The sequence below is a fragment of the Lycium barbarum genome, chromosome 10, assembly GCF_019175385.1.
Source record: "Lycium barbarum isolate Lr01 chromosome 10, ASM1917538v2, whole genome shotgun sequence".
Taxonomy (NCBI): Eukaryota; Viridiplantae; Streptophyta; class Magnoliopsida; order Solanales; family Solanaceae; genus Lycium; species Lycium barbarum.
The window spans coordinates 38,336,046-38,350,927 of record NC_083346.1 but is presented as its reverse complement, the minus strand read 5'-3'; the positions used below and the strand labels follow the sequence as shown (position 1 = coordinate 38,350,927).

The 14,882-nt window shown below is 36.7% G+C and overlaps 2 protein-coding genes across 2 annotated transcripts; one reads left to right on the top strand and one right to left on the bottom strand.

The window, feature by feature from the left end:
• The first annotated feature begins 80 nt into the window (after window positions 1-80).
• Window positions 81-2,483, top strand: LOC132614769 (polyubiquitin). The gene is made up of 3 exons (XM_060329295.1): window positions 81-236; window positions 1,180-2,089; window positions 2,174-2,483. The coding sequence occupies exons 2-3, from the start codon at window positions 1,180-1,182 to the stop codon at window positions 2,332-2,334; spliced, it is 1,071 nt and encodes a 356-aa protein (XP_060185278.1). The 5' UTR covers window positions 81-236; the 3' UTR covers window positions 2,335-2,483.
• A 3,096-nt stretch (window positions 2,484-5,579) lies between these two features.
• Window positions 5,580-14,467, bottom strand: LOC132614770 (exosome complex component csl4). The gene is made up of 6 exons (XM_060329296.1): window positions 14,041-14,467; window positions 11,992-12,066; window positions 10,985-11,073; window positions 8,940-9,024; window positions 8,563-8,644; window positions 5,580-5,978 (listed from the first exon to the last, which is right to left on the bottom strand). The coding sequence occupies exons 1-6, from the start codon at window positions 14,203-14,205 to the stop codon at window positions 5,887-5,889; spliced, it is 588 nt and encodes a 195-aa protein (XP_060185279.1). The 5' UTR covers window positions 14,206-14,467; the 3' UTR covers window positions 5,580-5,886.
• Window positions 14,468-14,882: the final 415 nt, after the last annotated feature.

The window sequence follows — 14,882 nt, the reverse complement described above, 5'->3', positions numbered from 1 at the left end:
TAGAAGTCTACTACCTTCCAGAACATTCGATAGAAAGATAGGATAAGGCGATAATCAAGGTTAATATTCTTATCCCATACCCATATGGGAAACCAATTAGCTGACTTTGACGTTATTTTGGCCCAACACATCCCTATATAAACTCCTCCTCCCCCTTTTTCCTGTCATTCACATTTCACAATACAAAATATTCCTCTCTCCTTGGCATAATTAACTACTTTCTTCTTCCTCTCAAGGTAAGTAATACATATTCTCTTCTCTAACTTTTTGATTTCTCTATATGTGTTCTTTTTGGGTCATTTACACTTTTGCCCCTATTTTGTGTTCTCTAATTTTTCGGCCCCTGTAACAAACAATTAACTCATAAGTTTATATTTTTGCTACCATAATATTGCACATGTTATGATTAAAGACTAGCCCGTTTGAAGGGAAAAACCTGCAATTATATCGTGGTTTTTTAGTACAAACTTGTTGGATTATATTGTCGTTTTTTTTTTGTATGTTCAATTTAATTAAAACTTGTTTAATTTCTGCAATAAACATGCTTCTTTAACTCTTGATTTTGCATTGTGGAAAGTTATGAATATGTCTTCTTCTTTTGTAAATTCTTGATTTATTTATTTGTTGTTTAAGGAGGAATTTGAGTAGTTGCGTTGATAGAAGCTTGAGTTTATTCAAAATCCTTGTTTCGATACCTAATCTAATTAGAGTAGATTGATGGTAAATTGTTGAAAGGTGATTTGTGCTCTGCTTATTAATCAATCTAATTAGACTAGTTCTGATTATACTCACCTTTTTTTTTTTAATTAGCCACGTAATACAATTTCGATCTCTGACAATATGTGATAGGTTTTGTTTGTGTTTCACCAGTTCATACTTTGTGTACACATGTACATTTTTTGTTTAGGCACACCAGCAATCTTGCAAGATTTCTTATGATAAATTATATTAATTTTATTTTTATGACCTGTGTATACTGTAGTTAGGATAAACCACTGCATATTTGTGACCCATGTTTAAGTAATTTGGAGAAACCGCTGCACTAAGATAGCTTGTGTTATTTTGAATTATATGCGAAGAATACTCGTGACTTTTTACTATCTCTCAGTGCTCCCATGTTTTCATGTTTCATCTGCTTGGTCCTATTAAATATTGGAGTCGGTCCGTTTATTCTTTCAGATGCAGATCTTTGTAAAGACACTCACTGGCAAGACCATTACTCTCGAGGTTGAGAGTTCTGACACCATTGATAATGTGAAGGCCAAGATTCAAGATAAGGAAGGAATTCCACCCGATCAGCAGAGGCTGATCTTTGCTGGAAAGCAGCTTGAAGATGGCCAAACTCTTGCAGATTACAACATTCAAAAGGAGTCTACCCTCCATCTTGTCCTCCGTCTACGTGGGGGCATGCAGATCTTTGTTAAAACTCTAACCGGAAAGACCGTCACCCTTGAGGTCAAGAGCTCAGACACCATCGACAACGTAAAGGCCAAGATCCAGGACAAAGAGGGTATCCCTCCAGACCAGCAGAGGTTGATTTTTGCTGGAAAGCAACTTGAGGATGGAAGGACTCTTGCAGATTACAACATTCAGAAAGAATCCACCCTTCACCTTGTTCTTCGTCTTCGCGGTGGTATGCAGATCTTTGTGAAGACCCTTACTGGCAAGACCATCACCCTTGAAGTTGAGAGCTCGGATACTATTGACAATGTCAAGGCCAAAATCCAAGACAAGGAGGGGATTCCTCCGGACCAGCAGAGATTGATCTTTGCTGGGAAACAACTTGAGGATGGAAGGACCCTTGCAGATTACAACATTCAGAAGGAATCAACCCTTCATTTGGTGCTCCGTCTGAGGGGTGGCATGCAAATCTTTGTTAAGACTTTAACAGGGAAGACTATCACCTTGGAGGTTGAAAGTTCGGACACAATTGACAATGTGAAGGCCAAAATTCAAGACAAGGAAGGTATTCCCCCGGACCAGCAGCGTTTGATATTTGCGGGCAAGCAACTAGAAGATGGAAGAACACTTGCTGACTATAACATACAGAAGGAGTCGACACTTCATCTGGTGTTGCGTTTGAGGGGAGGTATGCAAATATTTGTCTAAGACTCTGACAGGAAAGACCGTAACTTTAGAGGTAGAGAGCTCTGACACTATTGACAACGTGAAGGCAAAAATTCAAGACAAGGAAGGGATCCCACCAGATCAGCAGTGCAGAGGCTTATTTTTGCTGGCAAGCAGCTGGAGGATGGGCGCACCCTTGCTGATTATAATATCCAAAAGGAATCCACACTTCACCTTGTGCTTCGCCTTCGTGGTGGTGACTACTGAGGATGCAAATGCTCTGGAGGTTTTCTATAGCTGCCGGTGGTCTTTGTTCTGATGGCTGTGTTTTCTAAATAAAGAATTGTGTAGCAAGACTTTTTCTTGGTTTTGAAGTAGTTTACTGTTGAATGACAAACTTTAACCGGGTTTGATTATATTCTTTGTTCTTTTCCTTACCTGCTAAAAATCTCAGGTCATTCTGTTTCTTGACTATGCTGGCTTCTCCTTATCTTAATCTGTTCCCAATGGGATTTGTATGTTAGGAGAATCTGGAGACGGTTCATATGAGGCGCACCTCATGATACTCATCCAGCAATCAAAATCCATAGGTTGAGCAAAGAGCTTTGTTTTAATGCCCAAAAGAAAAAAAAGAACTTCTATTTCCCTTTGGTTCCCTAGAAATTTTAGCACGGATTGGAAAGAGCTGAAATAGGAAAAAGGAGCTCTACTCATTCATCAACTACCTGGATTGCCAGCATTGAGACTCTAATTGATTGATTCAAGAACATTTAGAAAAGGTTAAACTTTAGTTGTGGCAACTTGTTCTAATGGTAAAGCCACGAAAGAGGGAAGCTCTAGGAGTTTAACAGTAATTACCTCCAGACGATGATGGCAAGGGGTGGCCACTGGCCAGCCATGGAGGTGACTAATCAAAACATTAATTGAATAAACAAAGAAAATTCTACGTGTTCGTTGAACCAAATAAACTTTGGCCTTTTTCTAATAAACAGAAATGTTTGGCCTTTTTCTAAACATCTTACTATTAAAGTTCATTTATTTTAATATCTAATTGTATTACGAATTTTAATTTGTTTAAATCAATAATTGTAAGGGATTATATTACTCTTACATCCCAAGATGATGCGGAATTTTTTCATTTTCTAATTAGTCTTTCCCTGTTATTTTAGTTGGAAGGTGTAATTTGCAAAGCTCATTCAGATTTGGATTTCAATATTTGAATCTGTACAAAATACTAAGTTTGCTTCAACAGCCTTACGAATAGAGCACTCCGGAGTGAAATTCTTCACAGCATTTCTTTTTGTAAGTATAGTGATTGTTGTTGCTGCTCGAGCACAAAATTTGCAGTAATTTAAGTATAAGCAAACTGAAAAACATTATGAATATCAGAACTGAAATTGATTCGTTGAATATCGACATGTCGATAACAACACTCAGAAAACATTGCTCATTTATGAAAAATTGAGGGAAAGAGAAATACAGAAAATCATATTAGCATCAAATCTCAAGCTCTTAGTAATTGTGCGTTAAAAAAAATACTGAGTTGAATCTATAGTGATGGAGAGTGATTTTTGGTGGATGTGGAAATGAATAAAACAACTTAAATCCATATCTAATCTCTCCATCCTACCAACTTTAATCCTATACCTTTGTCGGTCCAACCAACCCCGAGTAAATGTTTCAAAAAAAAAAAAAAAAAAAAAAAAAAAAAAAAAAAAAATATATATATATATATATATATATATATATATATATATATATATATATAGATTAAATTGTTTATTCATTTCAAATATTTTACATGGGGAACTAATTAATGATCAAGCTGCACTTTGTTTCCACTACAGGAAAAAAAAATGCTAATGGAATAGACGAACTACAACAACAATAACCCAGTGAAATCCCACATCGTAGGGTCTGGGGAGGGTAGAGTGTACGCAGACCTGACTCCTACCAAGGTAGGACGGCTGTTTCCGAAAGACCCCCGGCTCAATAAAAGCATAAAAAGAAATCAGATACGGTTAGATAAGGTTAAGAGATTTAAAGCGATATGGAAATGAAATAATGCAAGCGACACAGATAATACAGGATAATCAGAGCACAGAAAATAACCGATAATAGCAGAAATCAGAGCAGATGACACATGATAACCAAAGCACAGGAAATAACACATAATAACAGATAATAGCAGAAATCGGAGCACAAGAAATTATATTGCAATAATGCGACTACTAATAAGAACGGATAACGCGACTATCTACTAGCCTTCTACCCTAATTTGGGTCCTCCAAACCCTCCTATCTAAGGTCATGTCCTCGGTAAGCTGTAATTGCGCCATGTCGTGTCTAATTACCTCTCCCCAATACTTCTTCGGCCTACCCCTACCTCGTCTGAAACCATCCATGGCCAACCTCTCACACCTCCGCACTGGGGCATCTATATCTCTCCTCTTCACATGCCCAAACCATCTCAATCTCGCTTCTCGCATCTTGTCTTCCACCGAGGCCACCCCCACCTTATCCCGAATATCCTCATTCCTAATCCTGTCACTCCTGGTGTTGCCACACATCCATCTCAACATTCTCATCTCGACAACTTTCATTTTTGAACGTGAGAGATCTTAACTAGCCAACACTCCGCCCCATACAGCATAGTCGGTCTAACCACCACTTTGTAGAACTTGCCCTTAAGTTTTGGTGGCACCTTTTTGTCACATAGCACTCCGAAAGCAAGCCTCCATTTCATCCACCCTGCCCCAATACGATGTGTGACATCATCGTTAATCTCCCCGCTGCCTTGCACAATAGACCCAAGGTACTTGAAACTACTTTTCTTCTGGATGGCCTGGGTACCAAGCTTTACTTCCAAGTCAGCCTCCTGAGTTGCTTCACTGAACTTACACTCCAAGTACTCTGTCTTGGTCCTACTCAGCGTAAACCCTTTAGACTCCAGAGTATGTCTCCAACACTCCAGCTTAGCGTTAACTCCGCTACGAGTCTCGTCAATCAGGACTATGTCGTCCGCGAAAAGCATACACCATGGCACCTCACCTTGAATTTGCCGTGTCAATCCATCCATCACCAAGGCAAATAAAAACGGACTAAGAGCTGATCCTTGATGAAACCCCATCACAACTGGAAAGTGCTCTGAGTCTCCTCCTACTGTCCTCACCCTGGTTTTGGCTCCCTCATACATGTCCTTGATCACCCTAATGTACGCCACAGGTACACTTTTAGCCTCCAAGCATTTCCATAGGATCTGTCTTGGAACTTTGTCATAAGCCTTTTCTAGGTCGATGAATACCATGTGTAAGTCCCTCTTCCTCTCCCTATACTGCTCCACCAACCTTCTCATAAGATGGATGGCTTCTGTAGTTGAACGTCCCGGCATAAATCCGAACTGGTTTTCTGAAATAGACACACCAAGAGAGAGACTATCGCATTACCTGATAACTTCCTCCTCCAATCACAAAGTAGTAATCTCCCAAAAAAATGGTCTAATGAAAGGCTCAATACAGAATAAACATTACTTTACTGAGCTTGACCTATACTATCATATTCCCATACTAACCTGGTGGGCAGAGAGGAGAAAGTCCTCTACATACTAACAAAATGTAAAGCTAACGCACAAAAAATTAAAGGAGTAAATCTATTGAACACTAGTTATAATACAAGAGCAAAATAGGGCAGCTGCCTCCTGCATCCACCCCCCTCCTCTTGTTATGGTGTTAAGATGATACATTCTTTGGCGAAATCAGCATTCCGGTTTAAATGAAAACAGTGACTGCAGTTAAGAGCAACACAATGTGTTTTGATCTACTCAAGCTCCAACTTTAGCCACCTTTCTCTGTTCTACTTGACCTGTTAGAGGGCACTGCATTTCTGTCCAACTAATTGGAACCATGGTACCACCTGCAAAAGTTTATCAAGCAACCTTTTAAGAACCTAAACCCTGCAACCCTAATCTGTAACATGTAATCATTATAAAATAACATTTTCCTATGAATAAATATAGTAGCCTCTGCTACTAAACTGGCTATGCTATTAACTCAAATCAAACATTAGCGTCTAGCTTAGATGGAAATGTGAAGGTTTTTGTACAACTATCCCCTCGATATGAATATATGATGATGTCTTAGGATTCAAATTTTCTCCAGATGAAGGAAAATTCTCAAGCTAACCCCCCCCCCCCCCCCCCACCCTAATAATAAGGTAAGCTCCATTTGATGATGTCTTGGGATTCAAATTTTCTCCAGATAAGGAAAAGCCCCAAGCAACCCCCCCACAAAAAAAAAAAAAAAAAAAAACCCCAATAATAAGGTAAGCTCCATTGCCCAATCCTTTCTTTCCTTGAAGTCAATCTGGAGCTACTTATACAACAAATTCAGAATATACCTGCACAAGAAAGTTTAACTTCTAATTGATCCATTTATAAGGTTATTTTTTAATGACATGTGGTGTCCAAGACAGTTTGTGCACAACTCAACTATTTCACCGGGTACATGCGACCTCCCCATCAGCACAGGTACGGGATCTCTGTCCACAAAGGCTTTGGCAGATGGATGAGAAGAAATCACCCAAGTTTTTTTGCCTATGCTGGGATTTGAACTTGAGACCTCATGGTTCTCCTCTCACTTGTTGACCACTAACTCCATTTACTAGATATTTAACATGCCAAACTACTCAGTTTAATGTTTATTTGACAAGGTACTTAGCTTAATGTCTTTGCAGAATCAGATATCACATGAAGCTGGCATAAACTTTATATTTTGTTAAACTACAGTAATAATGACTAACTTCTAATGCTTTTCCAGTAAGTAAATTCATCATCTGTGTTTAGCATGCTAAACAATGATCATTTCAAGTGGAATTACTCTGGTGCGCGACATGGCGGTACGTCTTTTTTATACTCAATATTCAGAAGCAGTCAATCATGTTCCGAATCAAACTCAAAATCTAAGTTACTCGGGTGTGGGTGTCCGATACGGGTGCGGATCTAGATGTTGGATCCTTCATGATCTAAATTTTAAGATTCGGGAATACGGATCCAGTTATGGATACGGATGCGGGGATTTAGCTAAAAAAAATTCAAATATCTAAAAATAAAGTTACAAAACCTAAATTATGGAATATTATGTGGAAATCTTGAGGAAAAATATACGGAAAAGGGTCAAAAATAACCCTGTACTATCAGAAAAGGGCCAAATATACCCCTCGTTATACTTTGTGTCCAAATATACCCTTCCAGTTATACTTTTGGTTCAAATATACCCTTCCTCCATTAAGTTTTCTATAGTGGACATCTATCACATGTGGCATTGACATTTTTGGTGAGGTGGATGCCACGTGGCATGCCACCTCACACCCCCAACCCATTTTACTTCTTCCCTTCACCTTCTTCTTCCACCACCATTGCAAATATGGGTTGGATTGTGCTTTGTTTTTGTCTAGTGAAGTGGTCTTGGCGGAGGTACGGCGAAGTGCCGCCGGTGGAAGGAGAACGTGACCCCCGTCCCCGATTCCCCTGTTTCCTCGTCCTCAAGAACAAACCACTCATCAATTATCAGACAAGGACGTCACTTTCATCACCGAAAATCACAAATATACCGGCTTCTTGTCCAATCTAGATACCAAGCCAATTAATAAGCAAGCAATTATTGACATGTACGTTTTTGGAAATTAATGCACATACAGAAATTGTTTATGATTCATTTTTCTGGGAAAGTAAATTTTTATCTTGGATGTGGTTTTGTGTGTTACAAAGGTGTTTGTAAATAAGCAATTCTGCACATGTTTTTTTGGTTGGTTTTAACTTTATTTATTTTTTGTGGATTGATGCATACATAGCAAAAAAATAAATAAATGATTTTGATTTGTTAAGTTGGATGATTTGCAACGGTGGTGGAAGAAGTGAAGGGAGGAGGTAAAATGGGTTGGGGGTGTGAGGTGGCATACCACGTGGCGTCCACCTCACCAAAAATGTTAATGCCACATGTGAGCATATGTCCACTTTAGAAAACTTAACGGAGAAAGGGTATATTTGAACCGAAAGTATAAATGGAGGGGTATATTTGGACCCAAAGTATAACGAGGGGTATATATGGCCCTTATCTGATAGTACAGGGGTATATTTGACCCTTTTCCGAAAAACTATTGATCAAGAGGAGAATCCCCGAAGGAGATAAAAGGAAACAGAGTGACATAGAATTTTTTTTATACAAGGTATTCCATTTTCTTCAATTTCACCTTAGCTTTAGTTTTGATTAAAGAAATCAATGAATCTGTCCAGAATTGATACGCGATTTTGGTCAAAGTATCCAAAATCGGTTGACCAAATCGGGTATGGATCCCACACCCACACCCCCACAGCCATGTCGTGTCGACACTGGTGCGGCACCGAAAGTGAAGAGTCCGAGTAACATAGCTCAAAATAGCATAAACAAATTCGACTGAAAATGGAAAAGCAAAATAAAATAGTTGATGAAGAAAGCCTTACCAGCCGCACTTTCAGCAGATACAACACCCAGCTCATTTTTTGCAGTTGACAGATAATATGCTCGTGCATCGCCAAGTGATAGCTTTTCAAGAAAGAATATAACAAATTATACTCAATACGGAGCTAGTCAACAAGCTTTACAAACAAGTTTAGTTCCAAGAAATCACAACCAAGATTCCCCAATATTGCTAACACTAACTGCAAACGGCCAATGGCTTGGAACGATTATCTTGATCAGAGATGGACTAAAAAAGGCAACAGCAGTCTTCTACTATCACTTACTAGCTGTTTACATTTGCCTTAGGTGGTTTCTGGGGATTAGCATTCACTCAAAAATTTTAAACCTTTCTTAGTCATAAAGTTGAATAGGAGATTACCACCAATGCACGAACAATATCACCCGGGCGGAAGGACAAGTGCATGTCTACTTTGTCAATCTCAGTTGCTCTAACATCTTGTTGCCTGTTGATTCAAAAGAAAGATTCAAATTTTCTGTTCCAAAATCGCTGAGTCAATTGATGTGCATATAAAGCAAGTCAACATGAAAAACAACGGGATTTTGTAGGTATCCGGTAAGTGAAAATTACAGCTTAAAATTTAAGGCTCACTTCTGTGACAATTTAGTACAATATTAACATATTGCTATCTGAAAATACCAACTGGTGATTCAACAAATAGATGTTGTAAATGTGGAGATTGAAACCCGATATGAAATTTATGCACCAAGATAAGCAAATATTTAAGGGGTGTTAAAACGAAAAACCAGTATTTAATGGTCTGCAGCATCATTATCTACGAGCATTGATAGGCTTTGTGGTGGATACATGATTAACCAAAGGGGTCGTCTTTACTGGAAAGGAGAACAGCGTACCAAACATCCTTACCTTCAATAATGTAATAACAGGAAATACATCTTGCTTGCTATGTTACAATTCACAGATAGTTGAGACATTTGACAGCTCCAAAAAATATAAATTATGCGTTAAGTTTACGCCGATAAGCACTGGACTACATTTTCCCACAATAACTAACTCCTATCAAAAAAATCAAGTTAAAACAATTCGTTACCTTTTCTCCAAGAAAATATTAACTCTTCTATTCATCCCGGCATCACATGATATTCCAAGTATCACGTTTTCTTTATCCCCTTTCTTTTTTTTTCTTTTTACAAGTCTTTATCCATTTTCCTTTTAACTCAAGATCTATGTGAAAGCCTTGTATTAAGCATCAACATTACTCAGATTGTAGTATTAATACACACACAACCTGACAAGCAACTGCAGAGACAGAATATCCCAATATCCGATACAATACAAATATTAGAAACACAAACAAATTGGATAATACAATTACATTATTCAATTTCCTACTTCATTATGGATGTGATGATTCTTGACCTGCAACATAATATATCCAACTTTGAACTAAAGGGCACAGCAGCGCATAAAAATAACAGTAACTATTTTTTATAATAATAATAATAATCATGATGATGATGATAATAATAATAATCATGATGATGATGATAGTTATAATGATGATGATAATAATAATAGTAACTTGATGATATATGATCACCACATGAAGCCTACTTTTCAAAGAATGCAACAATGTGCAATTCGGTAATTATAATTGTATTCAGTAGAGGTTTTAAATCAAAACTGTAGCGCATCAACCATTTTCAGCAAATCAATCACATTTTGCACTTTGTGACAAATAAATTAGTTGGCAAGTTATATTATGTACAGAATTAGCATGAAAATATCAGTAAGCAAACTTAACTACGGAACACCTTTTTTAGCTACGGTTATTATCTAAATCACCAAACAACCATAAGCATGAGATGATATGTGTCAACTTTTTATTGAAAAAAAAAAAAAAGAAAAAAAAGAGAGATGGCCTGTGTCAATATTGTTCATTATTTTAATAAGTGCATTAAGGGATGCAACTTGTGCAAAACAAGTCTACAAAGACCACATACCACATAGAGCCCCAGTCATACACCCTATCTATACCAGAACATATTCTCATCTATCTCCTATCACAAAAGACCATAGTTAGTTTGAAATCGGTCCTCTCAAAGCAGAAAATTATCCTGTTAATACTATGTATTTTTCAGCGCAACTATCATCAGTACCTGGCATGAAAGTAACACCACTCCCATCATGCCATTCTCCTATAAATAATTTACACCATAACCGTTGATTAACAAAACTGTGTCACACCAGTACAAACTTTATATTCTTTATGTCTCGTAGTTCATTACAAGAGCAACTATTCTGTCAAGTGAAGCTCTGTCTTTCGCCCCAACAGAGTTCTTGAGCCATTTTATCCAAAATACTTGAATGAGAAACCCTTGATGATATCATTCATCAAGAGTCACCCTAAACCTGTAATCATAATTTTCAACTGATTAACTAACCTAATAATGCCGGTGAATTTCTCACGCACAGACTTGGAATCAACACAAACTATGTCTGCAGAAGCCGTTCTAGCCATCACCTTAGTAACCTGTTAATAAAATAAAATAATTAAAAAAGAACTCATCTCAAAAGTTATGCAGTCTGTAGCAAAATAAATAATAATCAAATAATGATAAAAAGAAAAGCAAGAAGAATGAAGTCTACTGCTTACATAAATTCAATTGGATTTAATAGATATATTTCTAACTAAGAAACCTAAAGAATTTACAGTATATCATAATCAAGAATGAGTTGAATCAGAGAAAGGTAGCGTAGTAAATATCTAGAGCTTCTTCTTTCTTTTGAAATGCGGTTCTACCTGGTTGGAACAAGAGTCTATAATGTTTCAAAAAGGGAAGCTGATCTTTTCCAGCTACAGTAAGTCCAAAAACAAAAGTATTCGCAGTTCATTCTCTCTTCGGTTTTACGATTATATAACTATTTAAAATGAAGTAGAGAAGATAAAAGCATGAATTCTGATATCACATTGATAAATTTCAATTTTAATGGCATCTTATCGAGGAAGAACAAAAAACAAAGGTACCCAAGATAAATTACAACTGACAAAAAGTGATAAAACTAGTAAAGTCCTCGGCAATTTAGAAGAAAAAAAAAACAAATGAAGAAATTAGGAGTAGCTAAAGCACATTAAGTACATCCAATGGCCAAGAGAAGGAAAAAGAAAAATGACTTTTGCCTTGCACCACGCATCTAACACCTCTAGGTTAAAAAATTTTAAAATGGAAAAGATGAAATTATCATATAGCTGTTTATGTATAGACTTAATCTTTGAGATAAGAGACGATTTTACCAAGAAAGCGTTTTATACTTGGGAAAATACTGCAAGAAAGAGTGATGATTGTGTCATCCAACTCAAAAAACAGCTATCAAAATCCGGTAACACAAGCGTTAACACAAAATATTCATGAAAACTATCATTACAGTCGTCTTAACCAAGAAAACTCACTCTAGCAAAAACAATGGAACCAGGCTGAGGAACAGCTGCATGGGCTTTATGACCAGTAACTTCGACTGTCGATCTCTGATGAAGATTGAGAAAATGGAGAAAAAGATTGTCATTTAAAGCAACAAAAAGTGATCAAAACCACAGAATTATCAGGAAAAAAAAAGATATAGATTAATCTGCCAAATAACAATCTTATGACAGTGATAATCATGCTCATGCACGACAGCTCTTAACAATCTGCTACAGTTATCCATTTCATATCAGAGTAACTACAGAGCAAACTATTGAGTTCTTTGATCAGGTTATGTATAAGTAAAACAATCTAGTGAAATTGGAGTATAATGCCTTTTTTCTTTTCTTGTTGGATCAGAAATCAGATCATTCCTGATTGTCTTTCTAGCAAATTCATTTGTGTTCAAGGAGCTCGACCCTTTCAAGAGAACTCCAATTGCAAAAGAAAAAAGTTTCAAGTTTCAAACCATATGTGACTTCAAAAAATCAATAGCATAAGAAAACTTTACACAATATCCCTAATATATTCTACAATGGAGCATGAATATCCCATTCACATAAAAAAATTATGGCTCATGGATTCAATTATCCTTTATAAAGAAAAAAGGTCATGGGTTCAATTATAGCCATCCCTTTTGGAATCTCGCACTGTACTCTCAGGGGTCATTTGGTAGGGTGTATAAGAATAGTACCGAATAGGGTGTATTAGTAATGTTGGGATTAGTTATGCTGGCATTATTGTTAATTGATTGTTTGGTTTTAAGTATTAAATAATGTGCATTAGAAGAGGAATAGAACCAGTACAGTTAATGTCATGGTTTACTATGTATAAGAAAATAGGACTGAATAAGGTGTATAAGTAATATTGGTATTAGTTGTACCAGACTTAAATTTGCTACCAAACATTGTACTAAAATTTAGTTCTAGCATTATTCCACCTAATACACCCTACCAAACAACACCTTAGATTGTGTTAGTTGCACCACAATTTCAGCAGTGAAGAACAATTGCTGAGAACAAGGCAAAAAGGTGAAAAGGAAAACCTTGTTTTCTATATGATAGAAGCCAAACTGACAAAACTCGTCCAATGTTTTGTTTTCATGTTCAGTAATGTCTAGTAAAAACCAGTCAAACCCTTCCATGAACAACTCTAAGGGGTCGTTTGGTAGCTGGTTAAGAAGTGAATTATACATGTATTAAAACCAGCAGAACCAGTACTCCCTCAGTCCCATTTTATGTTTCTTACTTTCCTTTTTGGTCTGTCCCAAAAAGATTGTCTCTTTCTATATAATGTAAGTTGACAATTCAAACATACTACATGGCAGGTTTAAAATCACCAGAATTAAAATTCTCTTTTTATTCCTTAGACATTATGCCTAGTCAAACTAAGCACCCGTTTGGCCATAAGAATTATTCACTTTTTTCCGACATTTTTTTTCACTTTTTTCAAAAATTAGTTTTCTTGTTTTTCAAGTTTTTCACAACCAAAACAAGTAAATTTCAACAAAACAAATACTATTTATAAAAACTATGGCCAAACACAACTCTAACTCCAACTGCAAAATTCCAAAAAAAGTGTTTTTTTTTTTTTTTTTTGGTTTCTATGGCCAAATGCCTACTGAGACAATTAAATTGGGATGGAGGGAGTACCATGTTTGGTAGCATTTTAGTTGCTAAGTATAAAATTTAGCACACCAAGTGTGCGGTGTTTGGTTACCAGTTTTCAAACCCACATAGCTAATACATGTAGTATAAGTTATGAGGGAACCATGTATTATTTTATGCAGAGAAGAAATGAAATAACTAATACATGAATAACTAACCATGTATAACCAAACCCTTTATCACTAATACATGCATAACTCTCTTGAGCTGAGTGTCTATCGAAACAGCCTCTGCCCCACCCCACAAAGTAGCTGACCAGACCCCACTTGTAGAATTACACTGGCTTCTTGTTCTAATACATGCATAACTCTAACCAACAACCAAACAACACCTAAGGAGATAAAAGAATGCAAAAGAGTAAGAAAACCTAACCTGGTCAGGCGAGTCGGAAGGGGGAGGTATAAGAGAACGGAAACCGGTAAGAGAGGCGTAAACGGTGTCGTTTTCAGTGGAAAGGTAAGCACCTTTACCGGCTTTCAACTGTGAAGCTTTACCCAATACTTGTCCTGGCGTCACCAACTCTGCTTCCATTCTCATTCTCCACAGCAACAACAACGGCTACACAGCACCTACTCAGCCCTCTTAAAATTAATTACTGTATGAAATAATTAAATTAAATTATTTGGGCTTTTTGCAGGGTTGTAACTGAAGGAATTGCACGGTTTGACCTTTAAGTGGACTGCTCTTTAAGTTTTCACTCAGAGAACTTACGTCTAGCGGCCATAAGTCCTTTTAAGCATAAAACTTATGTTTTGCTAGGCATGAGTACAAATCCTAGTTGATACACTATACTTAAACCTTTAAGTTTCATATGAGGGCCCTTGAAGTGCAAATGACCCTTTTTAACTTATAAGTCCAAGTAGTTGGCAAAAAACTAATCCTAGTTTATACACTATATTTAAACCTTTTATTTTGACTGCCATCGATTATTTCACCAATTGGATGGAGCCCATATTGCACAAATCAATAACAAAGAAAGTAGTGATCGACTTCGTACAAAACAACGTCATGCGTAGGTTGGGAATACCAGAGTCCATCATAACAAATAATGGGCTTTTAAAAGGTAAAAATTTCACGACCGCGCTATGTGATCTCCTCCAAAATAAATATGTAATTTTTAATCATATATATATATATATATGTAATTTTTATTCATTTTGGACTAATAAAAAAAGTGTCAAAAATTCACTTATGTTGAAATGAAGGGAATATTG

What these genes read in the sequence shown, in the direction of transcription:
- LOC132614769 (XM_060329295.1), top strand. Translation starts at nt 1,180, where the DNA reads ATGCAGATCTTTGTAAAGACACTCACTGGCAAGACCATTACTCTCGAG. An exon ending in GGTGTTGCGTTTGAGGGGAG is followed by an intron (nt 2,090 to 2,173) that starts GTATGCAAATAT and finishes GACAACGTGAAG; the next exon opens with GCAAAAATTCAAGACAAGGA.
- LOC132614770 (XM_060329296.1), bottom strand. Translation starts at nt 14,205, where the DNA reads ATGAGAATGGAAGCAGAGTTGGTGACGCCAGGACAAGTATTGGGTAAA. An exon ending in AAATTCACCGGCATTATTAG is followed by an intron (nt 9,025 to 10,984) that starts GTTAGTTAATCA and finishes TTGAATCAACAG; the next exon opens with GCAACAAGATGTTAGAGCAA. An exon ending in ATCTGCTGAAAGTGCGGCTG is followed by an intron (nt 5,979 to 8,562) that starts GTAAGGCTTTCT and finishes AAACTTTTGCAG; the next exon opens with GTGGTACCATGGTTCCAATT.